Source organism: Mauremys reevesii, linkage group 1 (assembly GCF_016161935.1).
Source record: "Mauremys reevesii isolate NIE-2019 linkage group 1, ASM1616193v1, whole genome shotgun sequence".
In the NCBI taxonomy this organism is placed as follows: Eukaryota; Metazoa; Chordata; order Testudines; family Geoemydidae; genus Mauremys; species Mauremys reevesii.
In genome coordinates this window covers 335,554,623-335,573,958 of record NC_052623.1, presented here as the reverse complement: position 1 = coordinate 335,573,958, position 19,336 = coordinate 335,554,623, and the positions used below count along the sequence as shown (strand labels likewise).

At 41.6% G+C, this 19,336-nt stretch overlaps 1 protein-coding gene across 2 annotated transcripts in view; it reads right to left on the bottom strand.

Annotated features, from left to right (window-relative positions):
* Positions 1 to 19,336, bottom strand: part of RELN (reelin) — a 444,047-nt gene that overhangs the window by 51,053 nt on the left and 373,658 nt on the right. For both annotated transcript variants that reach the window (XM_039517535.1, XM_039517540.1), the window contains exons 38-43: positions 14,181 to 14,363; positions 10,259 to 10,430; positions 10,060 to 10,162; positions 7,246 to 7,475; positions 3,259 to 3,479; positions 1,746 to 1,893 (exon numbers count right to left, since the gene is read on the bottom strand). In XM_039517535.1, the coding sequence (XP_039373469.1) occupies positions 1,746 to 1,893; positions 3,259 to 3,479; positions 7,246 to 7,475; positions 10,060 to 10,162; positions 10,259 to 10,430; positions 14,181 to 14,363 (1,057 nt within the window). The remainder of the gene's footprint in view (positions 1 to 1,745; positions 1,894 to 3,258; positions 3,480 to 7,245; positions 7,476 to 10,059; positions 10,163 to 10,258; positions 10,431 to 14,180; positions 14,364 to 19,336) is intronic.

The following is a 19,336-nucleotide window of genomic DNA, read 5'->3' as shown; positions in this document are numbered from 1 at the left end:
CAGAATTACCAGTCTATTTTTTTCAGAGAATCTCTCATGAGAAAGTACATGACTTTTAGCATGGTTACTGACCCCACTGCTCCTACATTTACACTCGTTATTCCTTTTATAATATCTATTGGAGATTCCCAATCTCAGAGGGCAAAATTAATGCCTGACTTAAGTGGACACAGAACCTAATGACTTCAATGGGACTTGGCTCAGTTATATCAGGGATGAATTTGGTCCAGAGTTTAGCAGGAGGCCTATGAAGCTAACCTGGAAATTAATTAACTACAATAATAGTGGAATGCTAGAGAATAGTCATCCAAAATGACTTTGCAGTCTACACTGTTGTTTTATCCACAGAAGAGAAGAAAAGATAGTTATTTGCTGACTTTTCCAACTGCAGACACAAGGAATTAAATATGAGGTCCTGTTTTTTCTTTCCATTTTTGTTAGCATGGCATTCATTTATCTTCAGTCTTTGAGAAAATTGGGATTTTACATAGAACACCTTGAGGTCAATGTATGCAAATCCTGCTACAGCTTACCACAGAGAAGAGATAAATGACAATGCTTTGAACACAAGAGAGAAGGAAAACACATTGTGGATTAGTCTAGTGGAGCATCATACAAGGACTCTTGTATCTTTTGTGAAATAGTGTTGTTAATTTTAGAACAGCCTACAAAATCAAATTACTGAAAAAGTACTGATGTCTTCGGCTACCAAGCTGTAAAACCCCATTTGTCTTGCTTTGAGGAACCTTGGAATATAAATATAAATGTGATGACACTTTAGTGATGGTTCGTCTACAGAAATGGGTTGTTTCTCTGAAAAATGTATAAATTAAGCATTACTGTAGACTAAGAAGATGGGCAATGAAATCATCATTTTAAGCCTTTATGTTAATGAGGACTACAAGCCAAAAAGAGCTAACATGCATGTTAAAACAGGCTTTATGTAGTGTTAAATAAGTCTTGCATTAGGAGTTTTTTGTTTACTAAGGGTCAGTGAACAAATCTGTGCAAAAATACAACATTTCAGAGGTAAAATAGTATTAAGGATAATAGGCTAAGATAATGAATAAGTCAAAAGACAATGACTGTTCAATGGTTTGCAAACAATTAGGACACAGCTTCATTTTGCATTGGTTTAAAGTTTTTTCCCCACTTGCTTAATATTTTAGACATGTCTTGCTATCAGATATGTTCTCTGCAGGCCACAATGACAAGAGATATTCTCTAAATACATTAATTTTTTTTAATATAACTGTGATCAGTGTAGCTGGTGACAAGCTTGACTGGAATTTGTCAGTGAATTATTGGAAACAAATGTGTGCCATAAGAAGAAATTAAGCTTCAGAAAATTAAGGAATTATATGATGATGAATACAATGGCTATAATGGCAACAGATACTCCTACTTCAACAATGATTCATGATGCAACAAAACTGTAAGAGAAGCAGAGTGTCTGATATACAACACATTTCACGTTATGCATATGAGAAATGAACATATTATTGTTCACATGAATAAACTACACACGATGTTGTTTCAGATCCTGCAGTCCTCACTCTTGGAAAATGACCCCTGATTTAAATGGGAATTCCCATTGACTTAAATAGGAGTTTTGCCTGAGTAAGGACTGCAGGATATGCCCTGACATAGTTATACAAATTTGCTTTCACCACGGAAGTATAATATAAAGAATAGTTTAGCTATTCTCTCAGTGGAATCTTAAAAGTGTTTTAAAATTGTATTACCTCGCCTGTGACAAATCCAGATCTCGAGTCATCAGCATACGCAAGCCTTCTTCATTAAAGAAGAGGTTGTTTCCACCGGACAGGATACCACATTTCCTAGATGGTTTTCCACCACTCACCATCAAGAATCTATCAGACTCTAACTGACCTGAGAGCACAGTACATATATTTTTAGGATTTACCCTGAAGCACTCCTGGTACAACAGTATTATTTCCAAAAGAAGTAATCTATATAAATCATTATGTTCAGAGTGAACAAATATTTGTACCAGAACTTTTTGACCCCTAACGTGTTTCCTGGAAAACTGCTACGGAACAAAACTTACTAAAATATAAAAACGTAACTCTGAAACTTGAGGTTTTCATCTCCGTTCATTCAAAGGAGATTCTGCTTGCTTTCCTATGCTTTTATTTGGATTACATAAAAATACCCAACTATGTAAGGAAACAGCTCAGTGTTATCTCCAAGTTGCAGTTAGCAGTTAGTTCAGTTTGAAATAAATAATTACAAGTATTATAGGAGGAATTTGACTGTAAGACACTATTTTGTCCAAAATTAGTACTTTCAGTTATGTTTGTTTACAGAGTAGCTTATACTTTACTTTTTGTTGTGGGGAGTGAGGGGTTTTGAGGAATGTGACATGAAATTCTTTCTCCTGCTGCTCGATCCACCATGGCTCCTTAGTCTGCGGTATTTGCTCAGCAGCAGCCCTAATTCACCACCATTTGTGTGTCAGAGGAAGCTGGCATAAAAGGGAGACTGGGTGGCAGTGCAGTGACATGGGTGGAAATGGAAGTTGTATGGGTAGCAATGGAGGGTTCCAATGTATTGAAAGTGTTGCTTTATGCCCCTCATTTCAGGGGTTGGCGCTTCCCATTTGGAAGTTTTTTGCCTCTCCTATCAGTGTCAGGAAGCTGAGAGGTATGGTCTGGTTTTCAAAGGCTGAGGAACTTTGAAATACTCAGGACTTTACTCCAGATTCTCTGTGTGGCAGAACAATCCTCTGCCAGTAGGCAAACTGTTCATCCCATTCTCTATTATTCTACTTATCTGAGAGGATGAACTAAAAGTAAAATTACTTCAAAACCAGACAAAATATTCATTTATTCACAACTTTCAGTGATTTAACTTAAGAGCTATTCCTTGCCAGAAATTCCATGTGCTCATTACTATGATAAAATGAAGTGCTTCTCTAGAAGTAGAGTTTTGGAATCATAGAATCATGCATCCGTTCTGGGGCAGAATGTATGCTTTTGTCATCATAGGTCAGTAAATAGGAAAAGGTGTCTAGATAAATACTGTAGGAATCATCAATTGATCATAAATATTGTTTAAGGCTCAAATCCTGATCACTTCACTCATGTGAACAGTCACACTGACGTCATTGGAACTAACATGCATGAGGAAGGTCAGCAGGATTTGGCCATAAGAAGTCTGATCTCTTTAACCATAGGTTCTATGAAGGATGGTAGCTAAAAATCATTATGAAGAGTTCGTATAAAAAAGAGATACCTTCAAAATCGTCCTTGAGAAAGTCTGAATTCATGGTGCTTATTTTACAGGTTGGCCCAGAATACCCTGGATCACAGATACACTTAGTTCCATTGATACAGCTGCCATGCCCATTACACATCTCTTCACATTGTGGGCCAATGTATACATTATCAATGGCCCAAGTCACGGGTTGGGACCCAGCAGGATAAAATCCCTGGTACCATCTGAATCTTACTGATCTGAAACAGGTACATAGTATGTCCAGGTCAAACAATAATTAGTTGCATATGAAATTACAATGTGCTTTTTGCTAGAACTAATATTCTTACTAAGTTTGTCCTAAAAATGGAAAGATATAGTCACTACCTTCAATATCCAATACATCCCACTACTCATTCAACACAGATGTATTTACAGGAAAACAGAAGGGCTTGATCCACCAGTTACATTACTTTAAAAACTTAGTTATGGACTTAAATCATCCCTCAGACCACCAATTTTTTGGGGGTGAGGGGCTGGACTTGGATGGTTTTCCTTTGCCTTTAATTTACAAACTTAGGACCAGATTGTACCACCCTTGCTCGTGTTGGACGCTATCTTACTTCACAATTAGTCACATTGATTTCAGTGAGACTAGTTATGGGATAAGAGCCCTAAATTAGATGGAAAGAAGAAATGATATGACATGTCAACAGACAGTCAACTTGGCTTTATACTATTTAATCCTAAAAAAAACCACCAGAACCGCCCCCCCCCCCAAAACCCCAACATGTTGCAAGATGTTAATTTAAATTGTAAACTCCTTGGGGGTGTGGACCTGTCATTTTTAATTTGTCTTCTAAGTGCTATGCGCATCTGTGCTGCATATAAATAATAACAGACCAAGGGAAAGGAGGGGTAACAAATGAAACAAGCAGAAAACTGCTCTTCAGATAATAATTTAAAATCACTCCCTGCCCCTTCCCTCAAAAATGAGAAAACCTTGAAAAGGAGAGAGAAAACAGAAGACGTGTGATAAAGAAGAAGTATTTAACTATGTTGTGGACTTTCTTTAATATATACCCTTCTAAACTATTTCTAAATTCAGCTGCTGCATCAGCTGCATAAACAGTAGCACATGTCTGGTGCACAGGTACTTTGGCTTTTATTTGCCATTGAATAGCAATTTTGGGGAGTGATTCAGAGAATCAGAGATGGCTGGTTGATGGTGAAATTACCAACAACTGATTCATAGAAAGGGCACTAATAATCATTCCTCCTGTAGTCAGTAAAATGAATTGACTTTATTGCCTCATCAGTTATCTTCTGAGACACAACTACAGTGTCCAGGGAGTGTTTTAGAGACTAATTTTTAAAATGAAAATTCCATCCATTGTGCTCAACCCACCAACATGAAAATTCAAAAAGACCAGGAATACTTCTCACTATCAATAAAATGTGACACATTCTTGAAACAGAGGGTGAAATTCTGGCCCCACTGAAGTCAATGGGAGTTTTGCCATTCACTTCGCTGGGGCCTGGATTTCACCCAGAGTATGCAACTGCAACTGGCTATTCTTAGTTTACTGCTAGAGGTGCCCATCTGCTGAGGAAGCACATCAATTTCTGACAGAGGGAGCCTAATGTAAGAAACTAAAAATGTCTTCAAATTGCTCTAATATTGGTTTAACCTCTAGAAAGTACAGGTGGATGAGAGAATGTCTGTTTTAGAGTAAAATAGGTGGATCAGTCTGGGGGAGCTAGTCGGAACTTTAGGAAGGTATCTGGATGCTGGCAGGTTGGGATTCTGCCTGGATCAAATCCCATCTCACCTCTTTGGTGACAGAAATTCACAACATGCACTACTCCCCATGAAACCCATTTTCTTGCTGCCGATTTATGACCCAACTATTCAAGGTGAGGTGCATGCCTACTGGCTTGGGAAAGGAACTGAGGGGAACCTGGACTGGCCATCAGCCTGGAGGGCAGGAAAATGAGAAAGAGAGACCCAGAAAGAAAGGGGTCAGGTGGGATCTATTTGGCAGGTTTGTGGGAGGGCAAATGACCTGGGAATGTGTATGTTCAGATCTCTGGTTGGAAGGGAGGGATCAGAGCTTGGGGAAAGGGTCAGGCAAATCTGGGACAGATGAGCTGCTGAGGACTTTTCTGTGCTTCATGTGTTAGTCATAAAAACTGAATGCTCATGCCTAAAAATTAAACATTTTGTTTAATTACTATACATTAATGTTTTTCAAAATCAATTCTATTATATTATATTACATAGGATAGAACTCTCCTAATTCCAGTGCCACAATGAGGTCACTTGTTTAATGGGATGGCCATTACCCACAGTAGATCCAGAAATCCAACCTGCAGTTATACAGTTTATTTTCATTCATATACAGGTCACAATTTAATCCATGGTCAGAACTGAGAAGCTCTCCTTTTGGTGAACTGGATTGAGAATAATAGTTGGAGGTTTCTCTGACAAAGGAGACTATACTGTTTTACATTTAAAATAATATGTAATAAAAATCCTATGAACAGAAATTACCTTCCTTTGCTGGATATTTATGACTATTTCACTTGTCCTGAAATAGGAACTACAACAAGTTCTTTGATTAACTGATTGTAAGGCTTAGTTTCACTATACTCTGTATCTTCTGAGGAAATGCTCATTTCAAGCTCTATGCAAGAATGCTCTAGGTGAATTACAGCAGACCTCCCTTTGCCGTACAAATCCACAGTAGGAGCATTTAGAAAGCCCTGCACCTAAAAAGATGTAGGCCATTTAACACTGACTTTACTATGCAGACTCCTTTTGTCTGTAGCAATGTTCCCAATATAAGTGAATCACAAATACCTTAGTAAGCTTTAAAATAGAATCAGACATGTAGATTAATAAGAAAAGTATCTGCAGGTATACCACAGTATCTGGGCCATAATTCCAGGGACTATCAATCTTTATGCTTCAAGGCATAAAATGATAACTGTCTGGGACCAAAGGGACACTTCCTTCAAGAGTGTAGTAATGTACAGTTAGTTATATTATTGAGCATTTACATACTCCTGTGAAGTATCCAAGCATTAGCCATTGTTCAAGACAAAATATGGGACTTATCTGGATGATGGGTGACTGAGGAAGTAAGATCCCTACCCCCAGCATGAGTTATGTGGATTGATGGTTCATGAACAGGATGCTCCTGGGGGAATTCTGCACCACTGCACAATGCAGAATTTGTGCAGTATTAATGTTCTGAGCAGAATTTCATTTTCCCCTGCTGAATTGGTGCTGCAGAGCTGCTGTCCACAACTAGGGGTCGCAGGACCCAACAGAGCCCATCTCTGCAGCTCACAAATACAGGACACTGCTGGGGCGGGGAGCGGGGAAGGAAGAGGAGTGGGAGCTGGAGGATTCCAGGCAGCTGCGGTTCCCAGCTCATCCTGAAGGAAGGAGGAAGCATGCACTCAGGAAACTCTGTAAAAGCCCGGGACCCAGCATCAGGCTGTTTCTTTTTCATAGAATATCAGAGTTGTCTGTATTGTTACAGACATACTTGCTGACAGGTATTTTGAAATAAACTACCAAAATAATTGAAACTGGCATGATTATATTGAGTTATTTTGACAAATAAAATATGCAGAATTTTGCAGAATTTTAAAATACTGTTTGCAGAATTTTTAATTTTTTTGGCACAGAAATGAGTAACAGGAGGCTTCACAAGGGTGCTACTTCCCCCACCCCACCTTGCATAAGTGGGCAGAGAAGGGGAGGCAGCAGCTATCACGGAAGCTTTGCACCAACCACAAGAACTAGAACCAGCATAGTGGCAGAAGTAATCTGTGCCAGATGAAGAGCTGGCACACTTTACTTTACGCTTGGAGAAAAGGGTGAGCTAGGGAAAGAACCGTGACTCAAAGTGAGACATAACATCTCCATTTCCTCTATAAGATGGTTACTGTTTCAATAAAGCAAATTCAAATACAGAAAAAAAACCTTACTAGAAGTAGAAGCCAGACACTTACCCACACAGGTGCAGTTTTCCAAAGTGGATGACCTCTCTTCTCCAGCCCTGAGCTGTACCAGCATAGTAAGTGCTGCTTGGATGATGCTCAGTGGAGCATAAGGAGCTGAGATAGCTGCTACTACTGTAGCACAGTGGAAGAAGCAGGTGCCAGGTTGCCCCTAGATCTCGTGAGAATTCAAGTTTCACTGGGTCTGCAGATGAGCTATCAGTGGTGCAGCCAATATTGATCTAGAGTAGAAAAATAAAATCACGAAGATTACACAGGGCCAAAATGTGGCATTTAGCTGCTGACCCGCATTTTGTGTGGTGCAGGGCTACATTGCCCTGGGGGAGCTCAAGGAGGGATTGCATCTCAGGGAGATATAATCCTTCCTTACGCAGCCCAGCGTGCTGGGGCACTTTGCAGGCTGTACAATGTTCTAAGATATTGCAGCCCGCTCCTCTTGATACTCTGTATGCTTGTGTGTGTGTGTGGTCCCAACTCCTCAAGGCAGAGATTGCCCTTGTGTGGGGTGTACAAAAGGTGAAAGTTTCTTGTGCATTCCCCTACCATCCACCTATTGAAGGGCATGCCACAGTCCAGGCTATCTTAAAAAAATTCAACTGCTACTACTAATAAAAAATTAATTAGATGCATTAAATATTTCTACCAGGGCAAAAACATGTTTCTGAGTAAGCAAAAGCAAAAACAATAGACCTGCTGTCCCTAGCAGTATGGCTGTAGTAATTTGCAACATCTCTGGCAGTACTTAGTTAGAAAATGCACTAGACACGACGGCAGAGAAATGCGAATTTTAAAAAAATAGAAATGATAATAAAATGAACATAATATGCAAACATTCATTGTTGATTAAATGATCCTTAACCTAACTGTGGTTCTCTTTACTCTCATAGGGAATTATACTATCGGAACAGATTTATACTATAGGAATTATCCCTAAAGGTATTTACTATATCATTCTAGTCTCTTGTTCAGAGTTAGTATTCTCTTTTTTGCTTATATAAAACAGTGGGGCCTAGGAGGAAGTGTCCAAAACACCTACGGATAGGGTAGGGTTTGGATTTGAGGCCAAAGCAGAGATGTAATTTGAGTCTGGCAGTGCCAGAATCTCTCATGCTGTTCTTGTAAGATCCTGCTGACATAGTGAACTGTAGAAATTTTATATAATTAGCAGTCCTACTAATATCCTGAAAAAATGTAATGTATAGTTTTGTGAAACATCTGAAACCTTAAGGGCTTAAAGGTGTGACTTTAAAGTGGATTAGTTTAACTGAATTAAACCCTTGCGTGGATGCTCTCATTCAGAATTAAAGTGGCTTTAATGTGGTTTCGTTTAATTCACTTTTTGGGAGTGAATTTTAATTCAGATTAATCTTCCTAAGTGTCCCTGTGTAGACAAACCCTAAAACATATTTTGGCATGCCCATAATGTAAAATAATCTGATTTCCTGCCTCCCATGTGTTTGTACAAAAATATGCTTGCAGTTTGAAATCTTTTATGCCATTGTGACAGTTATAAAGACATAATAGACTGGATGGAACCAGGGTTGTTAGTACACTTGTAGGACGAGGAAGCCTTCAACAGTAAAATATATTGTGTTGTATTTACCATATCATAAGTAAAAACTCATGTTACAGACAAAATACAAAGCACAGATGAAAACCATTTAAATATTTTGTTTCCATTTATCTTTTTAGGGATAGTAGTTTTATTTCTAATGTACTGATCCTTAACTTAAAACTAATTATTTCCGAAAGCCAGTGACATACAGCACTATGTATAAATGTTGAAAACACACCATATAAGATAAAGCTTCCATTATTGCTCCACAGTGCACATGAGACTTGTCAAGCTATTATAACTAGAGAATCCACCCATCTGGAAATTAAGAGAAATGCTTGACCAGATTGAGTTCTTGTACTCTTGAGACACACACTGAAACTTTACTGCATTATGTATAAAAGCTTCATTTTAATGTCCTCAAAAACCTTAGCTGAAGGCATTTAACTTTTTTCATACAATGCCTATATCAGATCCAAAATATGCATGTAGGTCTTTTGAGGTTAACACTCAGAAGACGCGCAGTATCTTAATGTGAACTCATTTTTTGTTGTACAGGCTTTCAACCTATTTCTTAAAACAGAAAACAATTTGTGTTCCATATTTTATTAAGTGCTTGCATGACAAATTGAAATGTACATTAGTACACAACCAAATTTAATTTTCTTAGAATACTCTAGGTATCATTTCAGTAACAGTTTATAATCCAAAATGATTTGTTGTTTAATGATGGAATGTGCTATGACTTAGCTAAATGCTATATACATATTATATTGTATTATATAGCTTCCCGCAGCTCCCATTGGCCAGGAACGGCAAACCGCAGCCACTGGGAGCTGCGGGCAGCTGTGCCTGCAAACAGTCAATGTAAACAAACTGCCTTGCGGCCTGCCAGCAGATTGCCCTGACGGGCCGCACGCGGCCTGTGGGCTACAGGTTGTCCACTACTGATTTATACCATTTAGTATAAATATATATGTAGAAGTAGTTAAAAAAATTGCAAGAAAACAGAGAAAAATTGGAGAGAGAAATTTTCCATAGCTATCTGATAAAAGCCTGCTAGCCACATCCACAACAAGAATGGCTAGCAGCTGTTAAACCATATACAACAGTTTACAATTATGGGAAATTATACAGATCTCTATATTTGGGCAAACACCAGAGAGGAAACAAAATACCAAAATGAGATCAAGAAAGATTAAAACTCCTCATGTAAGAAAACAGAAAGGTTACATTGTGGGGATAAGTACCTCAAATTGGATTATGGTGTTCTCATTCACATTCAGTTCCCTCGTTGTAATGGAATGTTCTCCAACTTCATTTGAAACAAACACCATAGCAGAATCTTCCTCCCTACCACAAAAAGGAAAGAGGTATTTTAGGTCTAATTTATTTGAGGGCTATTTATTTCCAATTTATTGCTGAGAGGTGGATTCTTTTAATACGTACGGGGCTCCCTTTGATGAATACGGACAATAAAGCCCAATATTACCACCAGGATAGAAAAGCCAGTTATCCTCTTTAGGTCCAAAGTCAAATGTATCCAGAAGTATAACAGAATTCTTTAGGTTGTTTCCATTAATAATGAAGTTATCTATAATCCAGATTTCTTCTTTCTTGCCTAAGAAGAAAGGGAGAATGTATTGTGTTAACTCTTACAGAAGAGAGTGAGAACAAATAACAATGGGTTAGAGTGCAAAAGTCTCACTGCATTGGTGAACAGCTGCTTTCATGAGTAGTCTGTCCCACTGACTTCACTGGGCCATATGCATGATAAAGTACTCATCAGGCTGCATCAGGGCACCACGATCTTGCCCTATCTGCCCCTAAGCATAGAGTATTCTTCCAAAATAAGAAACATGCACAAAAGTAATGACCAACTGAAGTGTGAAGAACGGTTTTGCAAGTATCTTTCAGTAAAGTCATATTTAATTTGCAAAGTAAGCTATAATAAAAAATTCATTGAGCTAATTGTCCAAAAAGTCAAAACTGATGATTAAACGGTATACTTTGTGGATGAGTCACAAGTGACTTGAACTGAATAATCTCCCTGGGCCAACTAAGAGCTCTTCAGTCCTAGTGGGATAAACACACATTTGAGAGAAAGAAAACTTTGGTGGCAGTCTCCAGACTCCCAAATAAGCGGTGGAACTCAGATATGTCACAAAGGTTAGGATTAAGGCTATGATTTAGTCACGGGTATTTTCAGTAAAAGTCATGGATAGGTCACAGTCAATAAACAAAAAGTCATGGCCAGTGACCTGTCCATGACTTTTACTAAAAATACCCCTAACTAAATCTTAGATGCTGGGGAAAGAGGGGTGCTCTAGTGGATGTTGCTGCTCTGGGGCGGGGGGGGAGGTGGTGTGCTCTGGAGGTTGCTGCTGCTCCTGGGAGGGGGCAGCCAGGGACCCCGCTGCTGCTTCTGAGGGGGGGCGGCCTGGGGCCCCGTCGCTGCTCCTGGGTGGAGGGGCGGCCCAAGGCCTCACCGCTGCTGCTCCAGGCAGGGGGTGGCCCAGGGTCCCACTGCTGTTGCTGCTGGGGGAGTGGGGGGAGGGTGGCCCAGGGTGCTGCTGCAACTGCTGCTGAGGTGGGAAGGCAGCCCATGGCCAGTGGCGTATTATCACCTAGGCCAACAAGACCTAGGCCTAAGGCGGCAAATTTGCTCATGCCCCCTCCCCGATTCTGCCTCTTCCCCAAATCCCCGGCCCGCCTCCTCTCCCAGGCGCGCCGCACTTCCCTCCTTCCACCTCCCTCCCAGGCTTGCCGTGCGAAAGCGCTGGGAGGGAGGGAGAAGTGAGTAGCGGCACTCGGAGGACGCGGAGCAGAGGTGAGCTGGGGCCCGTGGGTGTAGGGAGTAACTTGGCGGGGGGGAGGCTGGGAAGCACTCCCTGCCCCAACTCACCTCCACTCCACCGCTGCCATCTCCCGAGCACGCCGCAACTCTCCTTCTCCCGCATCCCTCCCAGGCTTGCTGTGCAAAAGTGCTGGGAGGGAGGGAGAAGCGAGTAGTGGCGCGCTTGGGGGATAGCGGAGGTGACCTGGGGCCGGTGGGTACGGGGAGTAACTCTTTCGGGGGGGGGCAGGGAACTGCTCCCTGCCCCAGCTCACTATCACTCCACCTCCGCCATCCCCCAAGTGCGCCACAACTCCCCTTCTCTCCCGTCCCTCCCAGGCTTGCCACGGGGGAGCAGAGGTGAGCTGGAGTGGGGGGGGCAATTTTTTGAGGGCCTAGGGGCAACAAATTTGTTAATCTGCCACTGCCCATGGTGCCACTGCTGCTCCCAGACTGCTGCTCCAGGGCAGCGGCCAGAACCAGCTGCCTGGGCCCTGGGGTCAGCTGCACCAGTGCTGCAGCTGCAAAAGTCATAAATCCATGACTTCCGTGACCCCATGAAAGACTTGCAGCCTTAGGGTTAGGGTTAGGCTAGAGGGTATCATTGTGATCATCTAATGTGACCTCCTGCATAACACAGACCACAGAACTTCCCCAAAAGAATTCCTAGAGCATATCTTTTAAAAAAACACCCAATCTTGATTTAAAACACCGCAACCTTTGATAAATTGTTCCACTGGCTAATTACTCAAGTATCAGAGGGGTAGCCGTGTTAGTCTGGATCTGTAAAAGCAACAAAGAATCCTGTGGCACCTTATAGACTAACAGACGTTTTGCAGCATGAGCTTTCATGGGTGAATACTCACTTCTTCGGATGCAAGTGGGTATTCACCCACGAAAGCTCATGCTGCAAAACGTCTGTTAGTCTATAAGGTGCCACAGGATTCTTTGTTGCTTTGGCTAATTACTCTCACTGTTAAAAATGTATTGCTTATTTCCAGTCTGAATTTGTCTAGCTTCAACTTCCATCTGTTGGATTGCATTATACCTTTCTCTGCTAGATTGAAGAGACCATTATTAAATATTTGTTCCTGATGTAGGTACTTACAGATATAATCAAGTCACCTCTTAACTTCTCTTTGTTAAGCTAAATAAATTGAGCTCCTTGCCACTGTTACTTTAAGGCATGTTTTCTAATCTAATCATTCTTGTGCTCTTTTCTGAACCCTCTCCAATTTATCAGCATCCTTCTTGAACCATGGACAGCACAACTGAACACAGTATTCCAGCATCAGACACACCAGAGGCAAATACAGAGGAAAAATAATGTCTCTACTCCTATTTGAAATTCCTGTTTATGCATCCAAGGACTGAATTAGCCTTTAGGCCACCATGTTGCATTGGAAGCTTGTGTTCAACTGATTATCCATCATAACCCCCAAATCTTTTTCAGAGTCACTGCTTCCCAGGATAGAGTTCCCCATCCTATAAGTATGGCCTACTTTCTTTGTTGCTTGCTGTATACATTTCCATGCTTTTGAGCTGGGTAGGATGGCTCTTCTGCATAATTGCCTCTTTCTAGATAATCCACAAAGTGAGTTTGATGTTATCAGAGAGGAGGCTGCAGGGCCTTCTCTCTAGGATATTTCCTTTTTAAGGATACTGTCTGAAAGGGAGGATGTCATTAAACATTTGCAGGAAGTCCACCAGAAAGATGAACTGGGGGAGGACTATTAGGACTTGGTCTGAAGTTAAGCCAACCAATGGTGAGCTAGAAACAACAAAAAGCCAAGTATATTAACAAGAAACCAAACCACCTGAAATAAAAAAATTGTTGTATTATTGTGTTTAAATTACTACTAGAATTTTTCAGTGCTTTGATGTCAACATCACGCTATGAATCCTTTGTGGGGTCACTAAGATATTTCTTCTTCATCAGATGTATATCCTAAACTCAGTAGGAACAGACAATATCCCTTTGGATTTATATACTGCTTTGAAGTTTACCTTTCTACTTTAACTAGCAGATTACACACTATGTATATTTTTCTTATTCTGCTTTTAATGCCTTCTAGGGCATATAGGGCCTGATTCTTATTTACACCAATGACCCTGTCTACATAGCCAGAGTCAGGTAAAGGGTGCTTAGTGTAAATGACAATCAGGCCTATTAAGAATAATGAGACAGACCTTAACAAATTTAATTTTTAGATTACATTTCTAAACTCCCCTAAGGACCAAATCCTGCTAATTTAATGCAAGTAGTCCCAGTGATATTAAATTACATACTTTTATTTTAAAACATCCACCAGTAATATGGAAACTGCATGCATAAAAAGTACAAATGTAATGGTATTGTAATGTCTAGCAAATCAAGTCCAAAAAACTTGAAATTTGAGTATTAAAAATACTGTATATAATTACAACAGAATACTGCACAAGATTGAGAGTCCTGATTATTATTTAGCCAAAACAACTTCAGAAATATAACTCTGTAAGCATGTATTTGGAGTAACATGTGTTTATCATCTTTACCATTGTTGTAAGGTTGCCAGAGCCTGAAACGTGTAGAATTGGTTTGTGCAGTGTATGGTAGTGGAACGTTAATGAAGAGAACATCAGTAGTTTGAGTGAAATAAAACTCATCTATTAGATGCCAAGTGATGCCACCGTTGATGGAGTATTGTAGCAGAATGGAATGAGACCTCTCTGGGGTACCTACAGCAAAGTGAATACATTTACGTTTATTATAATCTGATTTGCAAGAAACACTACTTTATAAACATATATTCATATTTAATGTAATTAGGTTACTCATACTTTTATTACAAATTTTTACACTATGCATCACTGTTTTTTTTATAACAATTGTAACTGTTGGCAGGCAATACACATACTGTACGTATGCATCCTCCTAAGCATTCAACTGGATGGGACTCTGGAAAATGCTACTGATGTAAGGGTTACATTTGCATGAATATTAATGATATACAAAATAATAGTTAATTTATTTAGACCCAAAGCAATCTCAGCGTTATCACTTTTTATTTCAGGCAAACCATTTCCTTTCCTACAAAACAACCACCATTTTTCAGCAAATCAATATTTGTTTATAGTATCACAAATTATATCAATACAGAATCACAGTATTATCACCTGTGTTACAGTAGTACCCACAACATCCACACCTTTTGGGCAGACAGTCCTCATCCTCAAGAATTTACAAGCTAATCCTACAAGCACTCATGTCAGCAACTTTATTCATGTGAGTTGTTTTACTGATTGAATGATCTGTAGGTATTTACTTATAAGTCTTAATGAAAAAATAATAATGCTTTGCACCTTCAATCTAGACCAGAAATTCTGTGGCTGAACCAAGAGTAAAACTCAAGGCTTTTGACTACCAGACCTGACCCTTAAACACAAGACCCTCCTTCCTTCATAAGAACATAAGAATGGCCACAATGGGTCAGACCAATGATTCAACTAGCACTGTCTCCTGAGAGTGGCTTGTACCAGATGTTTTAGAGGTAGTGAACAGAACAGGGCAATTTATTGAGTGATCCACTCCCTATCTTCCAGTTCCAGCTTCTGGCAATGAGAGGTTTAGAGACACCCAGAGCATCTTGGCTAATAGCCATTGATGGATCTATCCTTTAGGAACTTATCTAATTCTTTTTTGAACCAAGTTATAGTTTTGGCCTTCACAACATCCCCTGGCAATGAGTTCCCCATGTTGACTGTGTGTTGTGTGAAGAAATACTTTCTTATGTTTGTTCGTAACCTGCTGCCTGTGAATTTCATTGCATGACCTCTGGTTCCTATGTTATCTAAAGGGGTAAATAACATTTCCTTATTTGCTTTTTCCACACCATTCATGATTTTATAGACCTCTGTCATTTCTCTCCTCAGTCATCTCTTTTCCAGGTTGAACAGTTCCAGTTTTTTTAATCTTTCCTCAAATGGAGGCTGTTTCATACCCCTAATCATTTTTGTTGCCCTTCTCTGTATTTTTCCCAATGATATTATATGGGGGTTTTTTTTGAGATGGCATGACCAGAACTGCGTGCAGTATTCAAGGTGTGGGCATACTCTGGATTTATATAGTGGTATTATGATATTTTCTGTCTTATTATCTAGCCATTTCCTAACGGCTCCTAACATTGTGTTAGCTTTTTTGACTGCTGCTGCACATTGAGCAGATGTTGTCAGAAAAGAATCCATGATGACTCCAAGCTATCTTTCTTGAGCGGTAACTGTAAATTTAGACTCCTACTATTTTGTACGCATAGTTGGGATTACGTTTTCAAATGTACATTACTTTGCATTTATCAACATTGAATTTCATCTGCCATTTTGTTGCCCAGTTACCCAGGTTTGTGAGATCCCTTTGTAACTCTTCACAGTCTGCTTTGTACTTAACTATCTTGTATACATTTGAATCATCTGCTAACTATGCCACCTCACTGTTTACCCCCTTTTCCAGGTCATTTATGAATATGTTGAACAGCACCAGACCCAGTACAGATAATTGAGGACCCTGCTATTTATCTCTCTCTATTGTGAAAATTGACCATTTATCAGGGCCAGAGGAGGCCGGGGCGGGGGGGGGGGCAGCGGGGGGCCGGGCCCGCCCGAAGTGGGCGGCCCGCCGGGGCCCCGCCGCCCCCCAGCGCCCGCCCGCGCCCCGCCCGCCGCGCCCGCCCCCCGCGGCCCCGGCCCGGCCGGTGGGGGGGGCCGGGGTGGCGGGTCCCGCCGGGGGCGCGCGTCCCCGGCCGCGGCCCCCCCCCCCGCGCCGGCGGCGCCTGGGCCGCGCGCGAGCTCGGCCCCGCCCGCCCCCCCCCCGACCCCCGGGGCGGGGGGGGCTCCGCGCGCCCCGCTCCGAGGTGAGGGGGGGGGGGGGGGGGAGCAGCAGGCGGGGCAGCCCCCCCCCCCCCCCTCGGCGCCTGAGCGGGGCGGGGGCCATGGGGCCCCCCCGGCCCCCCAGCCCCCCCTCCACCACCCGGCCCCGGGGGGGGGGGGGGGGGGGCGGGCCGGACTCGGGCTGCGCTGAGGCGCTGAGGAGCCAGGAGGGGCGGCGGGAGGAGAGGCCTCTCTTCTCTGGGGCCCCCTGCGAGCCGGGGGGGGGGGCACCCCCCCTTGCCCCCTCTGGGCGGCCCTGCCATTTATTCCCACCCTTTGTTTCCTGTCTTTTAAGCAGTTACTGATTCAGAAGAGGACCTTCCCTCCTATCCCAGGACTGCTTACTTTGCTTAAGAGTCTTTGGTAAGGGACCTTGTCAAAGGCTTTCTGAAAGTCCAAATATACTATATCCACTGGATCATCCTTGTCCACGTTTGTTGACTCCCCAAAGAATTCTAACAAATTGCTGAGGCATGATTTCCCTTTACAAAAGTCATGTTGCCTCTTCCCCAACATATCATGTTCATCTATGTGTTGGGTATCAGAGGGGTAGCCGTGTTAGTCTGGATCTGTAAAAGCAGCAAAGAGTCCTGTGGCACCTTATAGACTAACAGACGTATTGGAGCATGAGCTTTCGTGGGTGAATACCCACTTCGTCGGATGCATCACCCATGAAAGCTCATGCTCCAATACGTCTGTTAGTCTATAAGGTGCCACAGGACTCTTTGCTGCTTTTACATCTATGTGTTGGATAATTCTGTTCTTTACTATAGATTCAACGAATTTGCCTGGTACTAAATTTAGGCTTATCTCTGGAGCCTTTTTTAAAACTTGGTATTACATTAGATATCAGCAGTCATTTTGTACAGAGGCTGATTTAGGTGATATGTTACATACCACAGTTAGTAGTTCTGCAGTTTTGTATTTGAGGTCCTGCAAAACTCTTGGGCGAATATCATCTGGTCCTGGGGACTAATTACTGTTTAATTTATCAATTTGTTCCAAAACCTCCTCTTTTGATACCTCAATCTGGGACAGTTCCTCAGATCTGTCACCTAGAAAGAATGGCTCAGATGTGGGAATCTCCCTCTCATTCTCTGCAATGAAGATGATGCAAAGAATTCATTTAGCTTCTCTGCAATGGCATTGTCTTCCTGGAGTGCTTCTTTAGCACCTTGATCATCCTGTGACCCTACTGATTGTTTGGCAGGCTTCCTGTGTCTCATGTACTTACAAAAAAATTTGCAGTTAGTTTTTGTGTCTTTTGCTAGTTACTTTTCAAATTCTTTTTTGGCCTGCCGAATTATACTTTTACACTTGACTTGCCAGAGTTTATACTTCTTTCTATTTTCCTCACTAGGATTTGACTTCCAATTTTAAAAAGATATTTTTGGTCTCTAACTGCCTTTTTTATTCTGTTGTTTGGATAGGATGATGGGGTTTTTGGTCCTCTTACTGTTGTTTTTTTATTTGGGGTATACATACAGTTTGAGCCTCTATTACCGTGCTTTTAAAAAGTTTTCATGCAGCTTGTAGCCATTTCACTCTTGGGACTTCTAATTTCTGTTTTACTAGTCTTCTCATTTTTGCGTAGTTCCCCTTTTTGCAAGTTAAATGCTACAGTGATGGGTTTCTTTGGAATTCCCCCCCCCCCCCCCGTACAAGGATGTTAAATTTAATTACATTGTGGTCACTATTACCAAGTGGGTACACTATATTCATCTCTTGGACCAGATCCTGTACCTCTCCCCTTGTGTGTTCCAGGACAAACTGCTCCAAGAAGCAGTCATTAATAATGTCTAGCAATGTTATCTCTGCATCGAGGGCTGGCGCTTCCACTAGGCGACCCTAGGTGGTTGCCTAGGGCGGCAGAATTTGCGGGGTGGCATTTTGCCGCCCTTGGCGGCAATTCGGCAGCGGGAGGGGGGTCCTTCCACTCCAGGTCTTTGGTGGAAATTTGGCAGCGGGTCCTTCACTCACTCCAGGACCTGCCGCCGAAGTGCCCCGAAGACGCAGAGCAGAAGGACCCCCCGCCACCGAATGCTCAGAGGAGCGCTGCTGCCTAGGGCGGCAAAAACCCTGGCGCCGCTTCTGTCTGCATCCCATCCTGAGGTGACATGTTCCCAGTCAATAAGAGGATGTTGAAATCCCCCATTATTATTGGGTTTTCTGTCCTATGTTACCGAACTTAAAAAACTCTCTGTAATACCTAGTTATTAACATAGGGTCAGATTCTGAAACTCTTACTAATGCTGACTAGCACATTGCTCCAAAAGTAGATCTTACAGGGAGTATACAGCCCTGCTTCAGAATCTGACCCATAATGTTTTGAGTATGAATGCTTATTGGAATGATAAGTATACTGAGCTGCACTTTCAATCACCTTGGCAATGGTCATATCCTTTTTATTATTATTTTTGAAGGGGTAATTTTGAAAAACAAGAAGTCATCAGCCAAGATTTTGCTTTTAACATGTGCTATTTGGGCATGGTCATAATAGTTATCCTCTTATCTCCATAAAGATGTTTAATAATAGGAGCAAGCAGCCAATTATATTATTAAATGACAGACTGGAAGGATCCAAACTGAATCCACATGAATTTTTTTTTTAAATTGCCCAAACAGAAATTGACATAAGACTTTTGTTTAAAAAATAACCAATGTGGCTCCGAACTATTTTGGCATTGTTCTTTGGCAAAGAAACTAGTAACTTGGGTGCAATTGTGCAGCCCTTAGCTCCATGCAACTCCCTAGTAAGCTAATAGGAATTTTGCATCCACAGGAATAGC